This window comes from Drosophila ficusphila, unplaced genomic scaffold, assembly GCF_018152265.1.
Source record: "Drosophila ficusphila isolate 14025-0441.05 unplaced genomic scaffold, ASM1815226v1 contig_256, whole genome shotgun sequence".
Taxonomy (NCBI): domain Eukaryota; kingdom Metazoa; phylum Arthropoda; class Insecta; order Diptera; family Drosophilidae; genus Drosophila; species Drosophila ficusphila.
In genome coordinates, this window is record NW_025064156.1 from 720,602 (window position 1) to 740,314 (window position 19,713).

Sequence of the window (19,713 nt, forward strand, 5' to 3'; positions counted from 1 at the left end):
GATTATTTACATATCCCGGCCGTGCGTTTCGCTCGTCTGGCTCCTCCTGACAGCGCCTGCACGTGGCTGCTGGTTCTCTCCTCATGCCCGGCGCATGGTATCGGGCTTTTGGGATGTTTTCTTGCTCGAACCGCTCCCTCTGTTGGTCGAGCTCCTCAAATTCGTCCGCTAATGCCATCAGGGTATCCAGGTTCTGGCACCTGTAGGGGCGGATAAACAGCCGTAGTGTCGGGGTGCTGTTTTCCTTAATCCGCTCCAAGATTTCGTCCTTGTTCAAACCCAGGGGTCGCATCAATGTCTGCATGTCTACCATGTAGTCCTTGAAGCTTTCGCCGTAGTTCTGCTTCCTCTGCCTGACCTGATCTGCGAGTTTGTTCATAAATCCCTGGGCAAGAAGAACTCCTGGAAGCTCTGGCTAAATTCGCCCCAGGTCTCCCAGAACCTGTTGTTGGCGATGAACCATTTGAACGCTCTGCCCTGAAGCAGTTCCGGCATCGCCCTCGGAATTTGGTTGATGTCTAACCCGTATGTCATGGCCGACCACACCACTTGTTCGAGGAACTCGAGGGGGTTCTCATTCCCGTCGTAACGGAAACTCCACTCCCTGACTTGTTCTGCGATCTTGGCATAATCCTGTCCGGGTCTGCCATTCTCCGCTCGTTGTTCGCGGCTGTCGCTCTTCCTCTCCCTGCTGTACTCCCGTCGGTCGCGGCTGCTGCTCCTGCCGGCGTTCTGCATGCTGCTCACGTCCAGGCTGCGCACCAGGCCCTCGGCTCCGGTGACTTTCAGGCCGACCGACGGGTACTTGGCGTAATCCCTTTCGCTTGCGATTGCTGGGAAATCGTCCTTTTTCAGGTTATATAACCTCGACTTCCCCATTCTAAATCTATTTTCTGGTTTCGTTGGTCTGAGTATCACGCTTGGGCGCCATATGTAACGAACTGCTTTTTATCTCTTCGCTCGCTACGTAAACGTGCGGCTAGCTCAGTTGAGTTTGTGTGTTCGTCCCACCAAATTTATTGTTGCGTGACCCCGAGACCAAAGAAGAACGCAGAGTTAGGTTAGATTTTTTTTTCTGTTCCTCGAGAACTAGTGAGATGTTCAAGGGGGGGCTTAGCTGGGGCCACCAGGCGGGTCGCAGGTTGCGGATAGCGAACGGCCTTATTCATAAGGTTAGTTGTGAATAAGCGCAAGCTAATAAGCAACCCCGGACAAACAGCGGGTACACCGAAGTCGGTGTACTGATAAGACGCTTGTTTGGCCGTCTTCAAATTGTAGCCTTATACAACCCTCTTCCCTCACAATTACCTACCAACTTCCCTTCCCACAACCTCACTCCGGTGCCGGACTAAGCTGTCATCCGACCCGTGCCGATAGTCAGCTTGGCTGGGGGCCCGGATTAACAAATAGCCCAGTCTTTCACGGAGGGCTTAGGCAAGTGGCGACCGCCTGTCCTAACCGCACCTTACCCGGGTATGGCGGATCTCTGCCCGGGTGGACCATACCTTCTCCGCAACTCGTGGGATTCGATTATGAAGAAGCATACGAACACTAAACTACCGCAGGACATCCTTGCCTCGAGTGTCGCAAGACACTTCGAAAACCAACTCCTCGACGGGGAGCGACCACAGGTGGGACCATCCCCACCCAGGAGCGCAGCCACCGCCAGGAGTGCGTCTCGGACGCAAGATGTGGGAATCCCCCACAATGGTCAACTGTTCCAGTCCGGGAACGTGCGCGACCAGCAGGACCATCCCGGCTGGCTCGCCCACCCCCCGCGGCTGGACAGAGGACCAGGCCTGCCAAAGGACAACCTGGAGGCCTAGACGACCCCAACAGGAGAGGCCTGCCGGGGTCCAAAACAAAATGGTACCTCAGATACCTCCAGCAGGGCATGTCACCTGACGAGGCACTGAGGAAGGCAAAGGAGCCACGACCAGCGGCCCCAAGTAGTGCACCTGCAAGCAAGCGGGGTAACAGCACCCTCACCCCTCCAACGGACACCCCAAAAAGGTAGAAGTCAGAAGGCACTAATGAGTTTAAGGCTACCCTCCTGCCCAAAGCCTGAGGAGCCTTGCACCTCAAAGGCGGCGGCAGCAAGGAGACCTCCCCCTAAGCCATCTGCTGGAACACTCAGCGTACCGAAGGCAAGTGAAGGGAGTGCGAAGCAGCCACCCTCCATCTCCACAGCCCCTCTCACTGGCACACACACCTCCCATGCGGAGGCCGCCAAGAGGGTCAGAGTGGCGGTGTTACCTGAGGATTTCCCACAGGTGCACTTGAGCCACGAAGAACTGTCCGAGTTGGAGGAGGCCATCATGGACGACGTAATCACGTCGGCATGGGACACGGCAGTCGCGTTTAGGGGCATCCACTTCAGGGTAGGATACCTCCTCATCGACTGCCTGGACCAGGACTCAGCGGACTGGCTGAGGGCCGTTTTGCCCTTGCTCAGAACGTGGAAGGGCGTGCCCCTAGAAACCAAGGTGGGAGAAGATATCCCCGCGGCATATAATGTCTTCTGCCCCAGAAGCTCGGAAAGAGAAAATGAGGAACTCCTCACGATGCTTGGGCGACAGAACAGCCTGGAGACGGATGCCTGGGGAGTGGTCTCCCGGAGGAACGATGGAGGCGGAGCACTCCTTGTCATCGGGATCGACCAGCTCACCCGAGACGAGATCGTAGCTAGAGGGCATCAGCTCAACTTTAGGTACGGTACCGTCTCGGTGAGTGGGCTGAGAAAGGCGGCAAAGATGGCCGCAATAGAAGGAGCGCCCTCTGGTCCCCCAGATGGCAAAGTGGAGGTCGAGGAATCCCTCGACGAGCCACAGGAGCCTATGGGTACAGATGAGGACCCTGGCGCCGTTACAGACGTGAGGAATGAGGATGAGAAGCATCCTACGCCCTCCGACAATAACGACGAAACGGAGGCCGACGTCACTCTGACGGATGGCAGTGGAGGGGAACACCCGCCCCCTTCACCAAATATTGAGCATCCGCTCCAATGATGGCTGCACACAGCAGCACGAGGCTAGCCCAGGTGAACCTACACCGAGCCAAGGCGGCATCAGCCGTCCTGGCCAGGTTGTTCACCAACCAACATCTCGGGCTAGCTCTCATACAGGAGCCTTGGTACAATCAGGGCATTAAAGGCCTGTACACCAAGGAATCAAAGGTAATATGCGACGAACGGGGTACACACCCTAGAGCATGCATATTAATAAGAAAACATATCAATTATAATATCTTTTTAGAGTTCCTAAGCAGTGACTGTGTCGCGGTAACTATGAGCGGCGCAGGAAGGTTACCAGCGATCGCCATAGCATCGCCGTATTTTGCTGGGGATGCAGCATGCCCACCACCGGAAATCACCGGACTCGTGGAATGCTGCAGGAGGAAGAAGATGCCCCTAATCACATCACGTGAAAAAAACTTTAGACTATCATATTAGGAGCACAGTTCAATAAGAAGGTGGATTGGAGCTTTGTTAAGCTCCAGACAGGCAATGGTGACCATTGGCAATAGCACAATGACCGTTGCCACGAGCAAAGGATGTCCGCAAGGTGGAGTTTTATCTCCTCTACTGTGGAGTCTACTAGTGGATGAACTACTAAAACTCGCCGATAGAGGAATACAATACCAGGGCTATGCCGATGACATAGTAATAGTAGCCAAAGGGAAATTTGAAGAAACGCTTTGCGATATTGTCCAACTCGGACTCAAGATAACGCTCGACTGGTGCAGGGAAGTTGGACTTAACCTCAACCTCGCAAAAACAGTCATTGTTCCTTTTACAAAGAAGTACAAACTGAAGAAGATGAGACAAATCATGCTACTAGGTACTCCCGTAGCAATAAGCCGGGAAGTTAAGTACCTCGGAGTTACCTTCGACAGGAGGCTAACGTTTGCAACCCATATGCAAAAGACAGTGGATAAGTGCCTCAGGGCTCTCTTCACCTGTCGGAAAATTGCAGGGAAATCTTGGGGGACCTCACCCCAAATTATCAGATGGCTATACCTTATAATTGTGAGGCCAATACTCAAATATGGGGCAGTAGCCTGGGGTAAAAGAGCTAGGCTCATTACCGCACAGAAACAGCTCCAAAGGCTGCAAAGACTGGCATGCATATGTATGACAGGAGCAATGAGAACGTGCTCTACTGCGGCACTGGAAGTTCTCATGGAACTCACTCCGCTACACTGCGTAGTAGAGTTACAGCGGAAGGCCACCCTACTAAGAATCACTTCTTGTGATAATGGCAGTGACCGCATCCTCAGTTCTAGGGATGCAGCAAAACTACTAGTCGAACTTCCCCTGAGCTCACACCCCAGGGACGAAATGACAGAAGAATTCATCTTTGAAAAGAATTTCTCTGCTCATCTGAACAACAAGAAAGAATGGACCACCATGAAGGAAGTACACTCCATGACGAGTCACACTATAGCATGGTATACGGACGGGTCTTTGACACACCAAGGCACTGGCCTTGGAGTAGTAGGACCACGAATCAAGTACCATGAATCGTTAGGCCAATACACCAGCATATTCCAAGCTGAAGTTTGCGCCATAGGACGGTGTGCAGAGCTCAACATGAAGCGTAGGTACACAAACAAGGACATTGCGATCCTCTCGGACAGTCGAGCGGCAATTACTGCTGGTTCGAGAAGTAAGAACAAAGCTAAACCTTCTGGGCAGCAACAACAGGCTGCCATTAAGATGGATCCCAGGACACAAAGACATATCCGGGAATGAACTAGCCGACAGGCTAGCAAAACTAGGGGTGGAACGACCCCTTATAGGACCCGAGCCTTACTGTGGCATAGGCAGACACACAGTCAAAGATTACCTAAGAACGGAAGAGGTACATATGAGGGAAGCCTGCTGGGTAGACACCACAGGCCAAAGACAAGCCAAAACCCTCATCGTCAATTATGACATGAAGAGGTTTAAGAAACTTATACTACTAGGGAAGAGATCACTTAGGATAGTTACCGGCTTACTAACCGGACACTGCAAACTAAGGAGACACCTATTTAATATAGGGATTACAAACAGAAAAACATGCAGATTCTGTGATAGCGAGGATGAAACCTCCCTACACATAATAGCAGATTGCCCAGCACTAAGTAGCCTGAGGAGCAGAACCCTCGGGTCCAGGTTCCTTACACTTGGGACCTCTGGAAGCATCGACCCGATAAAGCTCCTTAACCTTATCGAAGGAGCCGGGTTGATGGGTGAGCTCGAAGCTCAGATAGGGGGTACAATAGATCCAGTTGGGTCGAGGTAACCTTTTACCAAAAAAAGCGTTGCTGCAGTCAACACTCTACACTCCACCCTGAAGTCGGTCGGGATTCCGTCGGCTGGGCCTCGGCACAACTCCCTCGGATTTTCGTCGGCTGGCCCTCAGCAGGTTTTACAACTCCTTACAATACACATACTGGACAAAGTCGCAATATGGCGATCTTTTGTATATAGATCGTAGAATCCTGTTATAACGACTCCGCTTAGTGTCCGTCCGGGTTGTGCGACGAAAACTCAATAGTTTGGTTGGTCTCCATACAAACTTATATGAAAGAGCCTCCGCTTAGAGCGTTTCCGCTTTTAGCGACAAACCGCTTATACGAACGAAACTTTTCAAGAAAATTGAAAACTTTAACCGTATATTGCGTCGTGCAGAAAAAAAAATACATTGGAATAGTGCCAAATTTAAGCATCAACACACGCTGTTAGAAAAGTATGTATTTATTAGTGATTGGAACCTTTGCTTGTGTGCGTAGCAGCGACACGAAGGATCTTACACTGTCACTACTCTCTGTTAGTTTTGGCTGTCACCTTAACTACGCTGCTGCGAGAGAGAGAGAGAGTCGAAGTGCAATGCTGACGTCACACTGCGTGTGCAGTCCTCATAGCCTATTCCATGAGATGCCCCGTTATATTTATAGTTTTTTCTGCTTTTTTCCGAGTAAAACTAAAAGCGTAAATTCGGCAAATCCAAAATATGCAATAATGAGCTCACTCACTATTATGAGAAACCCATGCTTTTGAATTAAATTTATTAAATTTTTCGTTTTAATTAAAAGACTACAGTAGAATCCGGTTATAGCGACTTTCAAGGGGCCGACGATTTTTCGTCGTTATACCCGGAAGACGCACTAAGCAAAAGGAACAAAAAAACATTTCCTTTTTTTGGTTTTTTATTGTTGCCGTCTTCGTAATAGGTTTTTAAAATAAATCAAATTAGTTTTTTAATTTAAACGAAAAATTTAATAAATTTAAGGGATTATATCCAGTTGCGATTTTGAAAAAATCGAAATTTTTTTTTTGCCTATTTTGAATGTATATATATCTAAGAAGATTATCTGAAAATTTCAAAGTATTCCGGTAAATAGTATTGGAGTAATCAGTGTATTTGTAAAGACGTCTCCCATGTAGTTCAACTAGTAGCCAAAACTTTAAATGCGTTTTTCTCGAAACTATGTCTTCAAAGTCGGTGAGCAAAATTTCTCAGAGACGGCTTGTCCGATTGACTTGAAACTTTCACATTCTCTTCTTAGATATTTTTTTCAGGTAATGAGACTTGGAATTTTGGCTCCGACAAAAATTTCGATTTTTTTAGCCACTTCAAAGTTGAAATTTTTGTGCCAAAAACAAAGTTTTATGTTTGGGAAGCCGCCATTTTGTCAAAAATCAAAATTTTGAAAATCCCAAGTCTCATTACCAGCATTTGTCTATTCTTTACGTAATCCTTTTGGTTTTTTGCAATTCAGATAATTTGGACCGGAGAAATTTTGCTCACCGCAAAACCTTTTTTGAAGTAGACCCTCGGGAGATCCTCTACAGGACCGACGGAGTCCAAAATATTTTTTTTTTTTTAAATATATTCTAAAACTAGAAATAATGACCTATCTTTTCATATATATTACGTATTCATACAATAAATTGCCTCTCCAAAAATAATTTTCAAAAAAGCTCATTTTTTTGGCCTCGCAACTGGATATAACCCCTTAATTCAAAAGCATGGGTTTCTCATAATACTAAAAACTGAGTGAACTTATTATTGCATATGTACACTGACGAGCAAAACTGTAACTCAATTTCATTGTTTCAACTTCAAAGGTCTGTAACTTTTTTCTAATGCACGGATTTTGAAGATCTTAGTCTTGTTTTGTAGGTTATATTATTTACTACTATTAAGTAAAATTCAAAGCCATTTGATATCAGTTAAAGAAAATGACACCCCAACCTGTAAAAAAGTCAAATGTTAGAGTTTTGCACTCTGGTTATTTTTTTAAGAAATACTTTTATTAATGATTTTTTAATAGTGAGTTCACATCCCCTTGGACTTTTTTAGCTCTTCTATGCGTCTGGGCATTTTTTGGGTACACCGTCGTACCATTTCCGGGGAATATCATTCCATACGCCCTGTTGCCGCTCTCACAACTCCTTCATTCCACTTGGAGGAACTGCATATTTCTCCAGCTGCGATTTTACATGACTCCACAAGTTTTCTGTTGGATTCATGTCGGGAGATTGTAGTCGCCACTTCATAGATTGAAATTTCTGTTTTGAAATCCAATTTTTTACCAATATGGACGTGTGCTTGGGGTCGTTGTCTTGCTGAAAAACGCATTTTTCGGCAGAAAGACCCAATTTTCCAAAATTCCTTTGGAAGATTTTCTTGTAAAATGGATAGATATTGCACCTTTCGCAATATTCCATCGATTTACAACAAGGAGCCAACTCCATTTAAATTAATGCTCCCCCAAACCATGGAACCGCTAGCGGTTTGTCACTCATTCCTTGGTGACTGGATCGTGGGATCTCTAGTCCAATACCAAGAGCGCCCATCTGACTCGAAGCGATTAATTTTTGTTTCATCCGACCATAAAACCTTGAAAACAAAAGTATTTTGGAATTGTTTGCTTTTTAAGACACTGGTAGCAATGACTTACAGTATCCCAATTTGCTATCAAGCACGGTGGCGGTTCCATCATGGTTTGGGGGAGCATTAATTTAAATGGAGTTGGCTCCTTGTTGTAAATCGATGGAATATTGCGAAAGGTGCAATATCTATCCATTTTACAAGAAAATCTTCCAAAGGAATTTTGGAAAATTGGGTCTTTCTGCCGAAAAATGCGTTTTTCAGCAAGACAACGACCCCAAGCACACGTCCATATTGGTAAAAAATTGGATTTCAAAACAGAAATTTCAATCTATGAAGTGGCGACTACAATCTCCCGACATGAATCCAACAGAAAACTTGTGGAGTCATGTAAAATCGCAGCTGGAGAAATATGCAGTTCCTCCAAGTGGAATGAAGGAGTTGTGAGAGCGGCAACAGGGCGTATGGAATGATATTCCCCGGAAATGGTACGACGGTGTACCCAAAAAATGCCCAGACGCATAGAAGAGCTAAAAAAGTCCAAGGGGATGTGAACTCACTATTAAAAATCATTAATAAAAGTATTTCTTAAAAAAATAACCAGAGTGCAAAACTGTAACATTTGACTTTTTTTACAGGTTGGGGTGTCATTTTCTTTAACTGATATCAAATGGCTTTGAATTTTACTTAATAGTAGTAAATAATATAACCTACAAAACAAGACTAAGATCTTCAAAATCCGTGCATTAGAAAAAAAGTTACAGACCTTTGAAGTTGAAACAATGAAATCGTGTTACAGTTTTGCTCGTCAGTGTATGTATTTTGCATTTGCCGAATTTACGCTTTTAGTTTTACTCGGAAAAAACAGAAACAACTAGAATTATAACGGGACATCTCATGGAATAGGCTATGAGGTCTGCACATGCAGTGTGACGTCGGCATTGCACTTCGACGCTCTCTCTCTCGCAGTTGTTAAGCCGACAGCTAATGATGATGTATGCACTGGAGTGTGCTGATTAACTGGTTGGTCGTCCTTCATCGTGATCGTGTGGGCGGCTATGTATGATGCTCTGTTTGACTCTTCCAGGGCTTCTATCTCCTCCTTCAGGAACTCGGCGATGTCCTATTCCACGAACTCTTCCGGCGTTTGTACAACCGCCACCGACAGTCTCTCCTCCAGCATTCCTTGTTTGCGGTTTCTTACTGGTATCGCCACTTCGAGTTCCGCGCTCTTTACCTCCGCCCCAATTTTCGTGAGGAAATCCGATCCCAGCACTAGGGCTTCTATCACCTTTGGGAGGATCAGCCACTGCATCAACACTTTCCTCGTCCCGAGAGCCACCTCTATCTCCAGCTGTGATTTGATGCTCCCGTATCGTCTGTCTGCCATAGGCACCTGTCTTCTCAGGGCGTTCTCCTGTTCAAATTGCTCCGTTTGTAGGTCGAGCTCCTCAAACTCATCCGTCAAAGCCATCTGGCACCTGTAGGGGCGAACAAACAGCCGTAGTGCCGGAGTGCTGTTCTCCCGAATCCTTTCCAAGACCTCGTCCTTGGTCATGCCCAGGGGTCGCATCAAGGTCTACATATCCACCATAAAGTCTTTGAAGCTTTCGATATAGCCTTGCTTCCGCTGCCTGACCTGATCCGCGGATCCTGCCCGGCTCTGCCATTGTCCGTTCGTCGTTCGCGGCTGTTTTCCTGCCGCTCGTGTCTGTTATCCCGTCCATCGCGGCTGCTGCTCCTGACGACGTTCGGTAGCTCAGATCGACAGGTATTTAGCATAATCTTTTTCCAGTGCCGGCTGGTCGATGAATTCGGCCAGAGTCCCTCTCATCTCCTCGACAAGGCCATCTAGCTTTATCCCTAGGATACTTGCTATCATCGGGAAGTCGTCCTTTTAAAGGTTGTATCACCACGACTTTCCTATTCTAACTCTGTTTTTCTTTGCTCCGAGAATCACGCTTGGGCGCCAGGTGTAACAAACTGCTTTTTTTGTCTTTTTGCTCGCTACGTAAACGCGCGGCTAGCTCAGCTGAATTGGAATTGATTCAATATGAAATGCTGCCGGTGATGATTCCCACGCCGACTCCTGCGGCAGCACGCCTACCTCGCGTCCTTTTGCCTCACCGAGTCTTTTGGGTACCGGTCGCGTAATAGGCTCGTTACTGGGTATTTGGCATCTTCCACAGCTTGGAGGATGTTAAGCAGAACCTCCCTAGAGGGGGAGGGAGGGAGGTAGAGAACCTCCCTCCACTCTTCGCTCCATCTCGGAATACGGTCGAGCTTCGTCGGCCTGGCTTCCGGCAGGTCGTAACTCTCGTGTGGACCGACGCCGGGTACCTTTTGCACAACTCCACTGGATCTTCGTCGGCCTGGCCCTCGGCAGGTCCTCACCGACACTGGGTACCTTTCGCACAACATCCACTGCTAAGCCTCCACAAACTTCGTCGTTTTTTAGACTCGTATACGCCCCTTCACCTTACCTTGCACTCTCTGGATCTCAGCTTGGCAGTCTCAGCTTATGTGGACGTGACCGTTATTGGGTTTCTTGACTCGGCGATCTTGATCCTGGTAGCCTGGTATTCAATTGGGTTTCCACTCGCGTTGGTAAGGTCTCCTGCACGACTTTCACTTCACTGTCTCTCCAGCGCACGTCCTCCCTTTAAAACGTCGACTTGGTCACGTAAATTTCCTCCAGACAGATCGCGTCCAAAGTACAAAAATCCAGTTAATTTTCCTCAAGATCGATCTCGTGATTGGGTTGAAAGTACAAAAGGACCCGTGAGTTCACGGTTTTTCCGCTTTGTGCGTCCAAAGTCCGCAGAGCTGTTATTTCCCTTTTTCCTCTGCTTGCAACTTCTCCCGCTGTTGCTATGCGGAGGTTCCCCTCCACTTGCGATTGTGGGGAGTTTACAACTCGAGCCCCTTGGATCTCAGCTGTATGGCCTCAGCTAATTAAACCCGGTTATTCGGCATCTCGACTTTGGCATCTTGATCTTTGAAAACTCCTCGATCGCAACTCCTTTATCATTTCAACTCCCTCGTCGTACCTCGAGCAGCGTTGCCAGACGTCTCAATTTTGGCGGGACGTCCCGATTTTTAAATTTAAATTAAATGTCCCTCGCGGGACAGACTCAGTCCCGCTTTTCGAAGATAACTCGACCGTGCGTGCAACGGGCTGAGGAAACGCGCAGGAGTGAAAAAGGCGCGAGCGACCGCGACTTCCTCTCTTTCTCTTACGCTTTTTCATTATTTTAATTTGCTTATAAATTTCTAATTCACGAAAACGTACGACTATCTACGAAAGAATAACGAATACCGTTTGTTTTAGTGCTTAGCCCTCTAGTGCCCAAACATTCTTTTCCAAGAAAAAAATTATTTTTGGATTCAGTATGTATCAAAAGTGAATGTTTGTTTTAAAAAAAATGTTATTTTTTGCTCGGATCGAGTTTTATATGACTATAACCTTGGACCGCCTAGAGGCGGCTTTGGGAAAAATTACCAAAAATTAAATAATCAATTTTTTTGTTTACATGTTTTATTATAAATGATATAAAGATGAGCACCAAAAACAAATAAAATATTAGGTTGTCAAAAAGTCTTGGGGTATTTTTATTGAATTTTCAATCTATATATATAAAAGCAAGTTGTGTTAGTTAAACCACTTATAACTTAAGAACGGCTGAACAGATTTGGCTGAAAATTGGTAGGAAGGTAGCTTAGAGCCCGGAATAGGACGTAGGGTACTTTTTATTCCGTTCGACATACCAAAAATCGCATATAAATTGAGTTATTACCTCATCACACTGACAAGCACACACTACCATAGCATTTTAACTCAATTTTTTTGAAGCGAATTGAAGTTATTTGTGATTTTGGTGAATTGAAGTGAAGTGAAGTTTTTCGTGGTTTTAGTGAATTGAAGTGAAGTAAAGTTTAATTAATAATGCCGCAACCAAGACGATCGAATCTTTCCCGACAAAGCCGTAATTCAAGAAGACTGCTGTTCGGAGCAGAACCCCTAATTTGTAAATTTTATCCTAAATTCAAATGTCCAACTGATAATGAAACGTAACGTAAACATAAAGTTGTTTACCAACACCCGCATAATTGCAATCGCGCCTAACTTTGCTTATCTTGTTTTATCTATCTTCTTTATCATCTCATTCTTTTCGCAACTCTTAACCGAATTAAATACTTTTCGTTCGATCTCGCAAAACCCTCGCAAGCAAGTTGTCGGTCGCGATCTTGTATACGCAAAACACATAAGCATTGTACACAAGAACAAACAAAAAACACTCAGAGACACAAATATAAAACCACATCTCATTTAAATCACAAACATTGGCCTATAGTGCATATATAAGCCGTGTTAGGTCAGTGAACGCTTGCGAATTTGTTCCGTTGCATTTTCGTCTCTTGCATTCAATTTCGTGCAGTTGCATCGGCAGCTTACGGTGATAGTGACTTTCGTATACTCTTTTTGAAAATGATGGCTGAAAGTGATTCGGTTGGTGCAAGATCCGCGGCGGTACCAAGTGACTTGGACTTTTATAAAGCAAAGTCTGATGCTACCTTAAGACAGGTAGAAGCTTTAAAAAGCTACCTGGAGTCAGATGAGGCGGTCAACTTCGACGAGACTGATCTTCAAGTGCGACTTGATTTTATCGATCAAATGCAAGTGGACTTTGATAAAAGTCAAACCGCGGTCGAAAGGTTAGACTTGCAGGAGTTGTACAGTGACTCTCGGTCAAAGTTCGCAAACATCTACCTCGCGGTAAAATCGCAAATTTCGGGTGAGCTTGGCAAGCAGCGTAGATTTTCAGTCGTGAATTCTACAGCCCTTCCACATGTCGGTGGTGATTCGAGACCCGCTGCGCGTGCCACAAGGCTCCCAGAGTTCAAGTTGCCAAGGTTCAGCGGTGCCTATATCGATTGGCCTGATTTTTACGCAATGTACAACACCATTGTGGGCAATAATGATGACCTGAGCAACGTGGAAAAGTTCCAGCACCTTCGGTCATGCTTGGATGGCACAGCTTTGGACACAATTCGTTCACTGGAGCCCACGGAAGCTAACTATGAGAAGGCTAGCGAATTACTAGTTTCGAGATTTGATAACAAACTTTTGCATTTTCAGGCACACATACGGTCAATCTGCGGGATTTCAGGTGTTGAGCAAGGATCGGCAGCAAGCTTACGACGCTTAAGCGACCAGATGAATTCGCATCTGCGTGCGCTGAATACCATGGCAACGACACAGGAGATCATGGACGGTCTTCTGATCTATCTGGTAGCTTCGAAGTTGGATCGCCACACTCGAGAGAAATGGGAAGAGGGTCTGCAGGCAAACAAGCTGCTGAAGTGGAAGGATATGGCTACATTCCTGGAAAAGAGGGGCCGCATGTTGGAGAATCTTGAAAATGCTATGGTAATCCAGACACCTAGCAAACAGGTGGGAAAGCCAAACACTAACAAAAACATTCATAACGCACTCGTAGCATCATCACTAAACACCTCATCATGTAGCATGTGTGAAAGTAGAGATCACTTCATTTCTAAATGCGCTCAGTTTTTAAACCTCAGTCCCACCTTGCGATATAAGGAGGCTAAAAGGCTGCACTTATGTCTTAATTGTTTGCGCAAAGGCCATGGTATGCAACAGTGCAAGTCTGGTTCTTGCAAACGCTGCCATTCGAAGCATAATTCGTTGCTTCACATCGATTCTAATGCCATCGCCGCACCCTTTCCTCCAACTACCACTACTAACAGTAAAAATGTCGTTTCGCTCTTATCATCATCATTCTCTGAAGCTCCACCTGTTGTCTCGTCAGATAGTAAGACCGACTATGTGCTGCTTGCAACTGCCATCGTATACATCAGAAATCGATCTGGTGCATTTGTTCCCTGCAGAGCCTTGTTAGATTCTTGTGCTCAAATCAACATCGTCACTTCTCGTTTCGTTAAGCGGTTGCAGCTCACTACTCGTCAAGCTAACACATCTGTATCTGGAGTTGGTGAATCATCATTTTCATCAAACGCAACCGTCGATCTCGAAGCACACTCCAGGGATAGAAAATATCGCACAGCACTGACAGCAGTAATTAGTGGCAAAATTACAGATTATCAGCCTCATTTCGATTTAAACGCCCTAGGGTGGAACATACCACCAAATCTTGTTCTTGCTGATCCGTGGTTCTACAATAGTCAGCGTATCGATTTGTTAATAGGGGCTGGCATCTTTTACGAATTGCTTTGCGTTGGGCAAATGCGATTAGCCGAAAATCTGCCCATTTTGCAAAAGACGCGTCTTGGCTGGATCGCATCTGGAGGGATTTCGTTCTCAAACATGAAGCGTTCAGCACTTGCGGTGACCACTGAGCCCGTCATCCAATCGGAAACCGATTCCTTGCCAGACATTGTCAAACGGTTTTGGGAAATCGACAGCTACTGTGGATCTCCAATTGTCGCAACTGATGAGATGTATTGTGCGAGCAGCTGTTCCAGAATACCTTTTTTCGTCTCAGTTCAGGGCAATACTCAGTTCGTTTTCCTGCCAAAGCCAGTTTTGACATGCTCGGTGATTCTTACGGTCGTGCCTTACGTCGATTTAAGACGCTAGAGGGCAAATTGCTCAAGGATGTGGAATTGAAGTCGCAATACGCTGCATTCATCAAGGAATACATCGATCTACAGCATTTGTCGCTTGCTTCTTAGCAATCAGTAGCCTCGCAATACTACTTGCCTCATCATTGCGTGCAGAAGCCAGATAGTACAACCACAAAGTTACGAGTTGTATTCGACGGTTCAGCTAAAACGACCTCAGGTTACTCTCTAAATGATTTGTTGTTTGCAGGTCCCTCAATACAGCCCAAAATCTTCAGCACACTGCTTCGTTTTCGTTTTTTCAAAGTTGCATTATGCGGGGACATCTGCAAAATGTATCGATGTGTCCGTGTCACTAGCCCTGATAACTATTTGCAGTCTATCTTATGGCGTGACGACCCAAATCAACAGGTTAAGGCTTATACGCTCGATACGGTTACCTACGGCACTAAGCCGGCTGCATTTCTGGCAATTCGTGCTATGCAGCAGCTATCATATGATGAGGAAGCTGAGTTCCCGTTGGCAGCCAAAATAGTTCGCCGAGACTTTTATGTAGACGATCTCATTTCTGGAGGTGACTCGATCGAGGAGGCAGCTCAAATTCGTGAGCAGGTGAAGGAATTGCTATCCAAGGGTCATTTCCAATTCGAAAATAGTGTTCAAATGAGGCAGCAGCTTTAGAAGGCGAGTTAGAAATTGACCGCGAGAAAACGCTCAGGTTTCATGATGGAACTGATGTCCTCAAAGCACTCGGCTTATATTGGGATGCAAAATCGGATCACTTGCTTTTCTCGTTGTCTGGAACCATGACAGAAAGCGGTTCAACGAAAAGATCGATTTTATCGGCCGTTGCCAAGTTCTACGACCCTCTCGGATTGATAGCACCAATTGTTACAAAATTGAAAATATTTCTGCAAATTCTTTGGAAAGACAAACTGGATTGGGACGAGTCGCTTCCGCAATCTTTGCATTCCTCATGGCTGGAGCACATGAAGCAGATGTCAGCGGTCAATCATCTAAAATTTCCTCGTTTCGTTATGCAGCCCAACTCGTCGTTGGAGATACACGCTTTTTTTTTTTTTTTTTTTTAAAAGCTTTGCTCTGTTTATTGAATCTTCTCCTTACGAGACTAACAATAAGTGTATCAAATCTTATACTATAACCTAACTATCAGTCATATAGACTGGAACAGTTAAAATGGCCCTGACAAATTATGGCTGGGTTGGAAGGTCGTTACGTTTCAGGCGGGTTCTTCTGGAAACCCGAGTCAGATCCCTTGCAAGAGGATTTGGGTGTGCTGAGAGTTTTTCCTTGTATGACGCTTTTTGCTTTTCTATTTCATTTTTTACTGCGAGAATGCCAAGGTCCCTGTGGATGTTTTTGTTTCGAATATACCATGGTGCCCCAGTGATAGTTCTCAGGATCTTTGCTTGAGCGCGCTGTATGATGTCTATGTTAGTTTTGCTCGCGTTTCCCCAGAGCTGGGAGCCATACGTCCAGATTGGTTTAAGAGTGGAGTTGTAGAGCAGTACCTTGTAGTCCAGACACATGGGCGATCGGGCGTTTATAATCCAGTGGAGGCTGCTGGCTTTTAGTTTTAAATGTAGTTTCTTGCATTCGATGTGTCTACGCCATGTTAGACGTCTGTCGAGGTGGACGCCGAGATACGTCACTTCGTTGACTTGGGGGATCATTGTGCTATTCAAGTGGATCGGAGGGCATGTTTGTCTGTTGAGAGTAAACGTTACGTGCTTACACTTCTATTCGTTTATTTTGATACGTCAGTCGGATAGCCACTTCTCTACTACCGTGAGGTGGTAGGCTAATTGGGATGTTGCACGGGCTGGGCATCTGGAGCGGCTGAGGATCGCAGTATCGTCAGCGAAGGTGGATGTTAGTAGTCCCTCGCTCGTGGGAATATCCGCTGTGTAGAGGACGAATAGAGTTGGTCCAAGTGCGCTTCCTTGTGGGACTCCAGCTTCGATTTTATAGTTTTCGGATGTTGTTGTGTTGCACCTCACTGCGAAGACTCTGTTGTAGAGATACGACTCGAGTAATTTGTGAGTGTACCCGGGAAAGTGTGTTTTAATTTTATGCATAAGACCGGTGAGCCAGACGCGGTCGAATGCTTGGGATACGTCGAGGAATATCGCGCTGCAGTATTCTCTATGTTCGAAGGCTGTGCGAATCTCTGATGTTATTCTGTTTACTTGCTCGATAGTTCCATGTTTTTCTCTGAAGCCAAATTGATGGGCTGGGATAATGTTATGAGCTCCCATATATGGTAAAATGCGTGTTAGAAGGCATCGAACAGTTTCGACAGGCATGATAAAAGACTTATTGGTCTGTAAGAGGACGGAATCGTGGGATCTTTTCCGGCCTTTGGTATCATTATAATTATTGACTTTTTCCATTTTTTTGGATAGTAGCCAAGACTTATGATCCCATTGAAGAGTTTACAGATGACCTCAATAGCACAGTTTGGAAGTTCAATTATCATTTTTGGAGTTATTTGGTCACCGCCGGGAGCCTTTTTCGGTTTTAGCCTCCGGATGACTTTGGTGATCTCATTCGGTCGAAACGATGGTATTGTGGATTCGCTTTCAGTTTGGATTTCCGGTAGAACGAAAGGACTTGGGGCGGGATTCGGTTGGAAGACGCCCCTGAGATGTGAGGCAAATGTTTCGGCTCTGTCTGTGTCGCTGCGCGCCCAGCCACCTGAAGAATTTCTTATCGGGGAGACGGTTTCAGCCGGAGAGCTTAGATTTGGGTGAGCCCTCCACAAAGGATGCTTTGCACTTGTTGGAGAGAGTTTCTCGATATATCTCAGTTGTGCGTTTTCGGCATCTTGCTTCAGAACCCGGTTTAGTTTGCGGGTGGCTTCATTTAGACGTTGCTTTGAGCATGGCGATCTGCTGGTTTGCCACACCCTTCGCAGACGCCTCTTTTCCAGAACGAGCTGTTCGATTTGCAGGTTGGTTTTGAACTTCTTTATTTGCACATCATGTCGTTGTGGTGTTGAGATCCTGGCTGCTGTGACGAGTACCTCTTCCAGGGCGGCGGTAGAGCAGTCGATGTCCCCTTCGATATTGAGCTGGGTGTTAAGCTCAATGTGGGAACTGACGTACTTCCTATATTTCATCCAGTCAGTTCTGTGCGACGTCAGCCTGTAGGTGTAGTCCGTAATTTCTGGGCTTTGAAGAAGGGTTATCAACAATGGAGAGTGGTCTGATGAGAGATCGGGTAGGGCCGTGGCGCTTATTAGGTTGCGTGGGATGTTTTTTGTAACCGCGAGATCAATTAGATCTGGGATCTTTCTAGGATCTGCTGGCCAATATGTGGGGCTACCAGGAGAAACGTAGTCCAACTTATTTCTCACATTTATAAGTGCATTATAAAGTTGCCTTCCCTTGGGAGTAACGAGGCGTGATCCCCAGTGCGTATGCTTTGCGTTGTAATCTCCAGCAGCTATGAAGCGATCCCCAAGTGAGTTGTAGAAATCCATGAATTGACCTTCAGAGATTGTAAAGCGAGGTGGGCAGTAGACAGCGGCGATGCAAAGGTTGTCGTTTCCTGACTGCACTTTTATAGACGTGGCTTGCAAGTAATTTGTTGCAAACCTTTGGTGAAAATGGTGTTTGATGCGTTCTCTAATTAAGATGCCGGTGCCGCCGTGGGCTTTACCATCGGGATGATCTGTGCGGTAGAAGGTATACCCCCGTATATGGAAGTTATATTTGCTTGTGAGGTGAGTTTCAACCAGCAACATGGCGTCGATGTGATTTGCATTTAGGAATTGTGTTATTTCCAGTTTATGCCGTGAAATGCCGTTGGCATTCCACATGGATATTCTTAGATTGGTCATTTATTATTTGGACTGCTGTGATACAAGCAGCTGCATCACCATATTCTGGTTCTGGACCAGCGTTTGCATGGTCGCTTTCATAAATGACATGAACTCCATCATACTTTGTTGCATGGTAAACATCATAGTTTCCAAATTGCTTTGCGGCTGGGGTGGTACCTGTTTAGCGTTTTCTGAGTGTGGATGGAGTGGTTTTTCCATGCCCGTTCGTAGAGCATCAGCGTAGGAGATGCCGTTTGTGGTACTGAGCGGACCGAACGAAGATCTGGCTGCCTTGGCGAAAAATACGTCTGGCGTAGTTTTTGATTTAAAATACACATTTTGTGTATTTTGTTGACGCGTAGCTGTCGCTTGTCGCATGCGACTCTTCAGCTCCTTGTAGACCAGACAGCCTCTGTAGTTTGCCGTATGGTTTCCTCCGCAGTTCCCACATTTTTTTGTGTGGGGATCTTCTTTGTTAACAGAGCAGTGTGTGGAATTGTGGAAGTATCCGCAGACTACACAAACTGACCGAAGTGTGCAGTATGTCCTGGTGTGCCCAAACTCCGGGCAATTTGTACATTGCACTGGGCCGTTCCGTTTGTGTGGTTCTTCCACTGTGATCCTCCGGTGCAGTAAGAACTGCAGCTTGTAGATCGGGTGCACTTCATTTTTCCTTAGGGTTTTGCTATCTGGCTCGAGCTCGACCTTAAAGAGAGGTTGCGGCTTTTTATTTTTGTTGATAATATTGCTAACATTCTTAGCAAAGAATCCCTTGTCTTTAAGGGCTTCTAGTATCTCAGAGGGGGAGACGTCGGGTTCGATTCCTTTTAGTAGTACCTGTAGCCCTTTGCTACTTTTTAGTTGGTAGGTGTAAAAATTCTTTTTCGTTTCCTCCAGGTATTTGGAAACAGCTCGGAAGTGTTCTTCATATTTCGTCTGAACTTTGGTTTCGTGGATGTTCCCTTTAATAAGCGGAACAACATGAAAATTTTCGTTCCCGACCAGCGCAACAATTTTGTTGACCAGGGCGTTTGAGCTTTTTTCCCTAATGTAAATAGGTGGGGGCTTTGGTTTCTTTTGGGTCACTTGCTCCGGCTCAGCTTGGGTCTCACCATCTGCTAAGAGGGAAAATCTATTGCTGTTGTTTGAAATACTGGTTTTTCCTTGGCTTGGATTGTACGGTTGATCTTTGGTTTGTTACCAACCGTGTTCTGCGGACTAAGCTTACGCTTTATCTGGATGTAGCGATCCATACCGGTCTGTATGGCCGGAACCGCTTGTTGCTTATCAAAGCTTACGGTTTTTGTTGCTGTTGCAGTTTGCGATGGAGCCGTTGACACCGTTTTCGCAATATTGGTCGTTGCTTTAGTTGTTGCC

General features: G+C 46.0%; 1 protein-coding gene across 1 annotated transcript; it reads left to right on the plus strand.

Moving 5' to 3' along the window:
• Window positions 1-2,033: 2,033 nt before the first annotated feature.
• Window positions 2,034-3,008, plus strand: LOC122319866. Its single transcript, XM_043207661.1, has one exon. The coding sequence runs from the start codon at window positions 2,034-2,036 to the stop codon at window positions 3,006-3,008; it is 975 nt and encodes a 324-aa protein (XP_043063596.1).
• The last annotated feature ends 16,705 nt before the right edge of the window (window positions 3,009-19,713 follow it).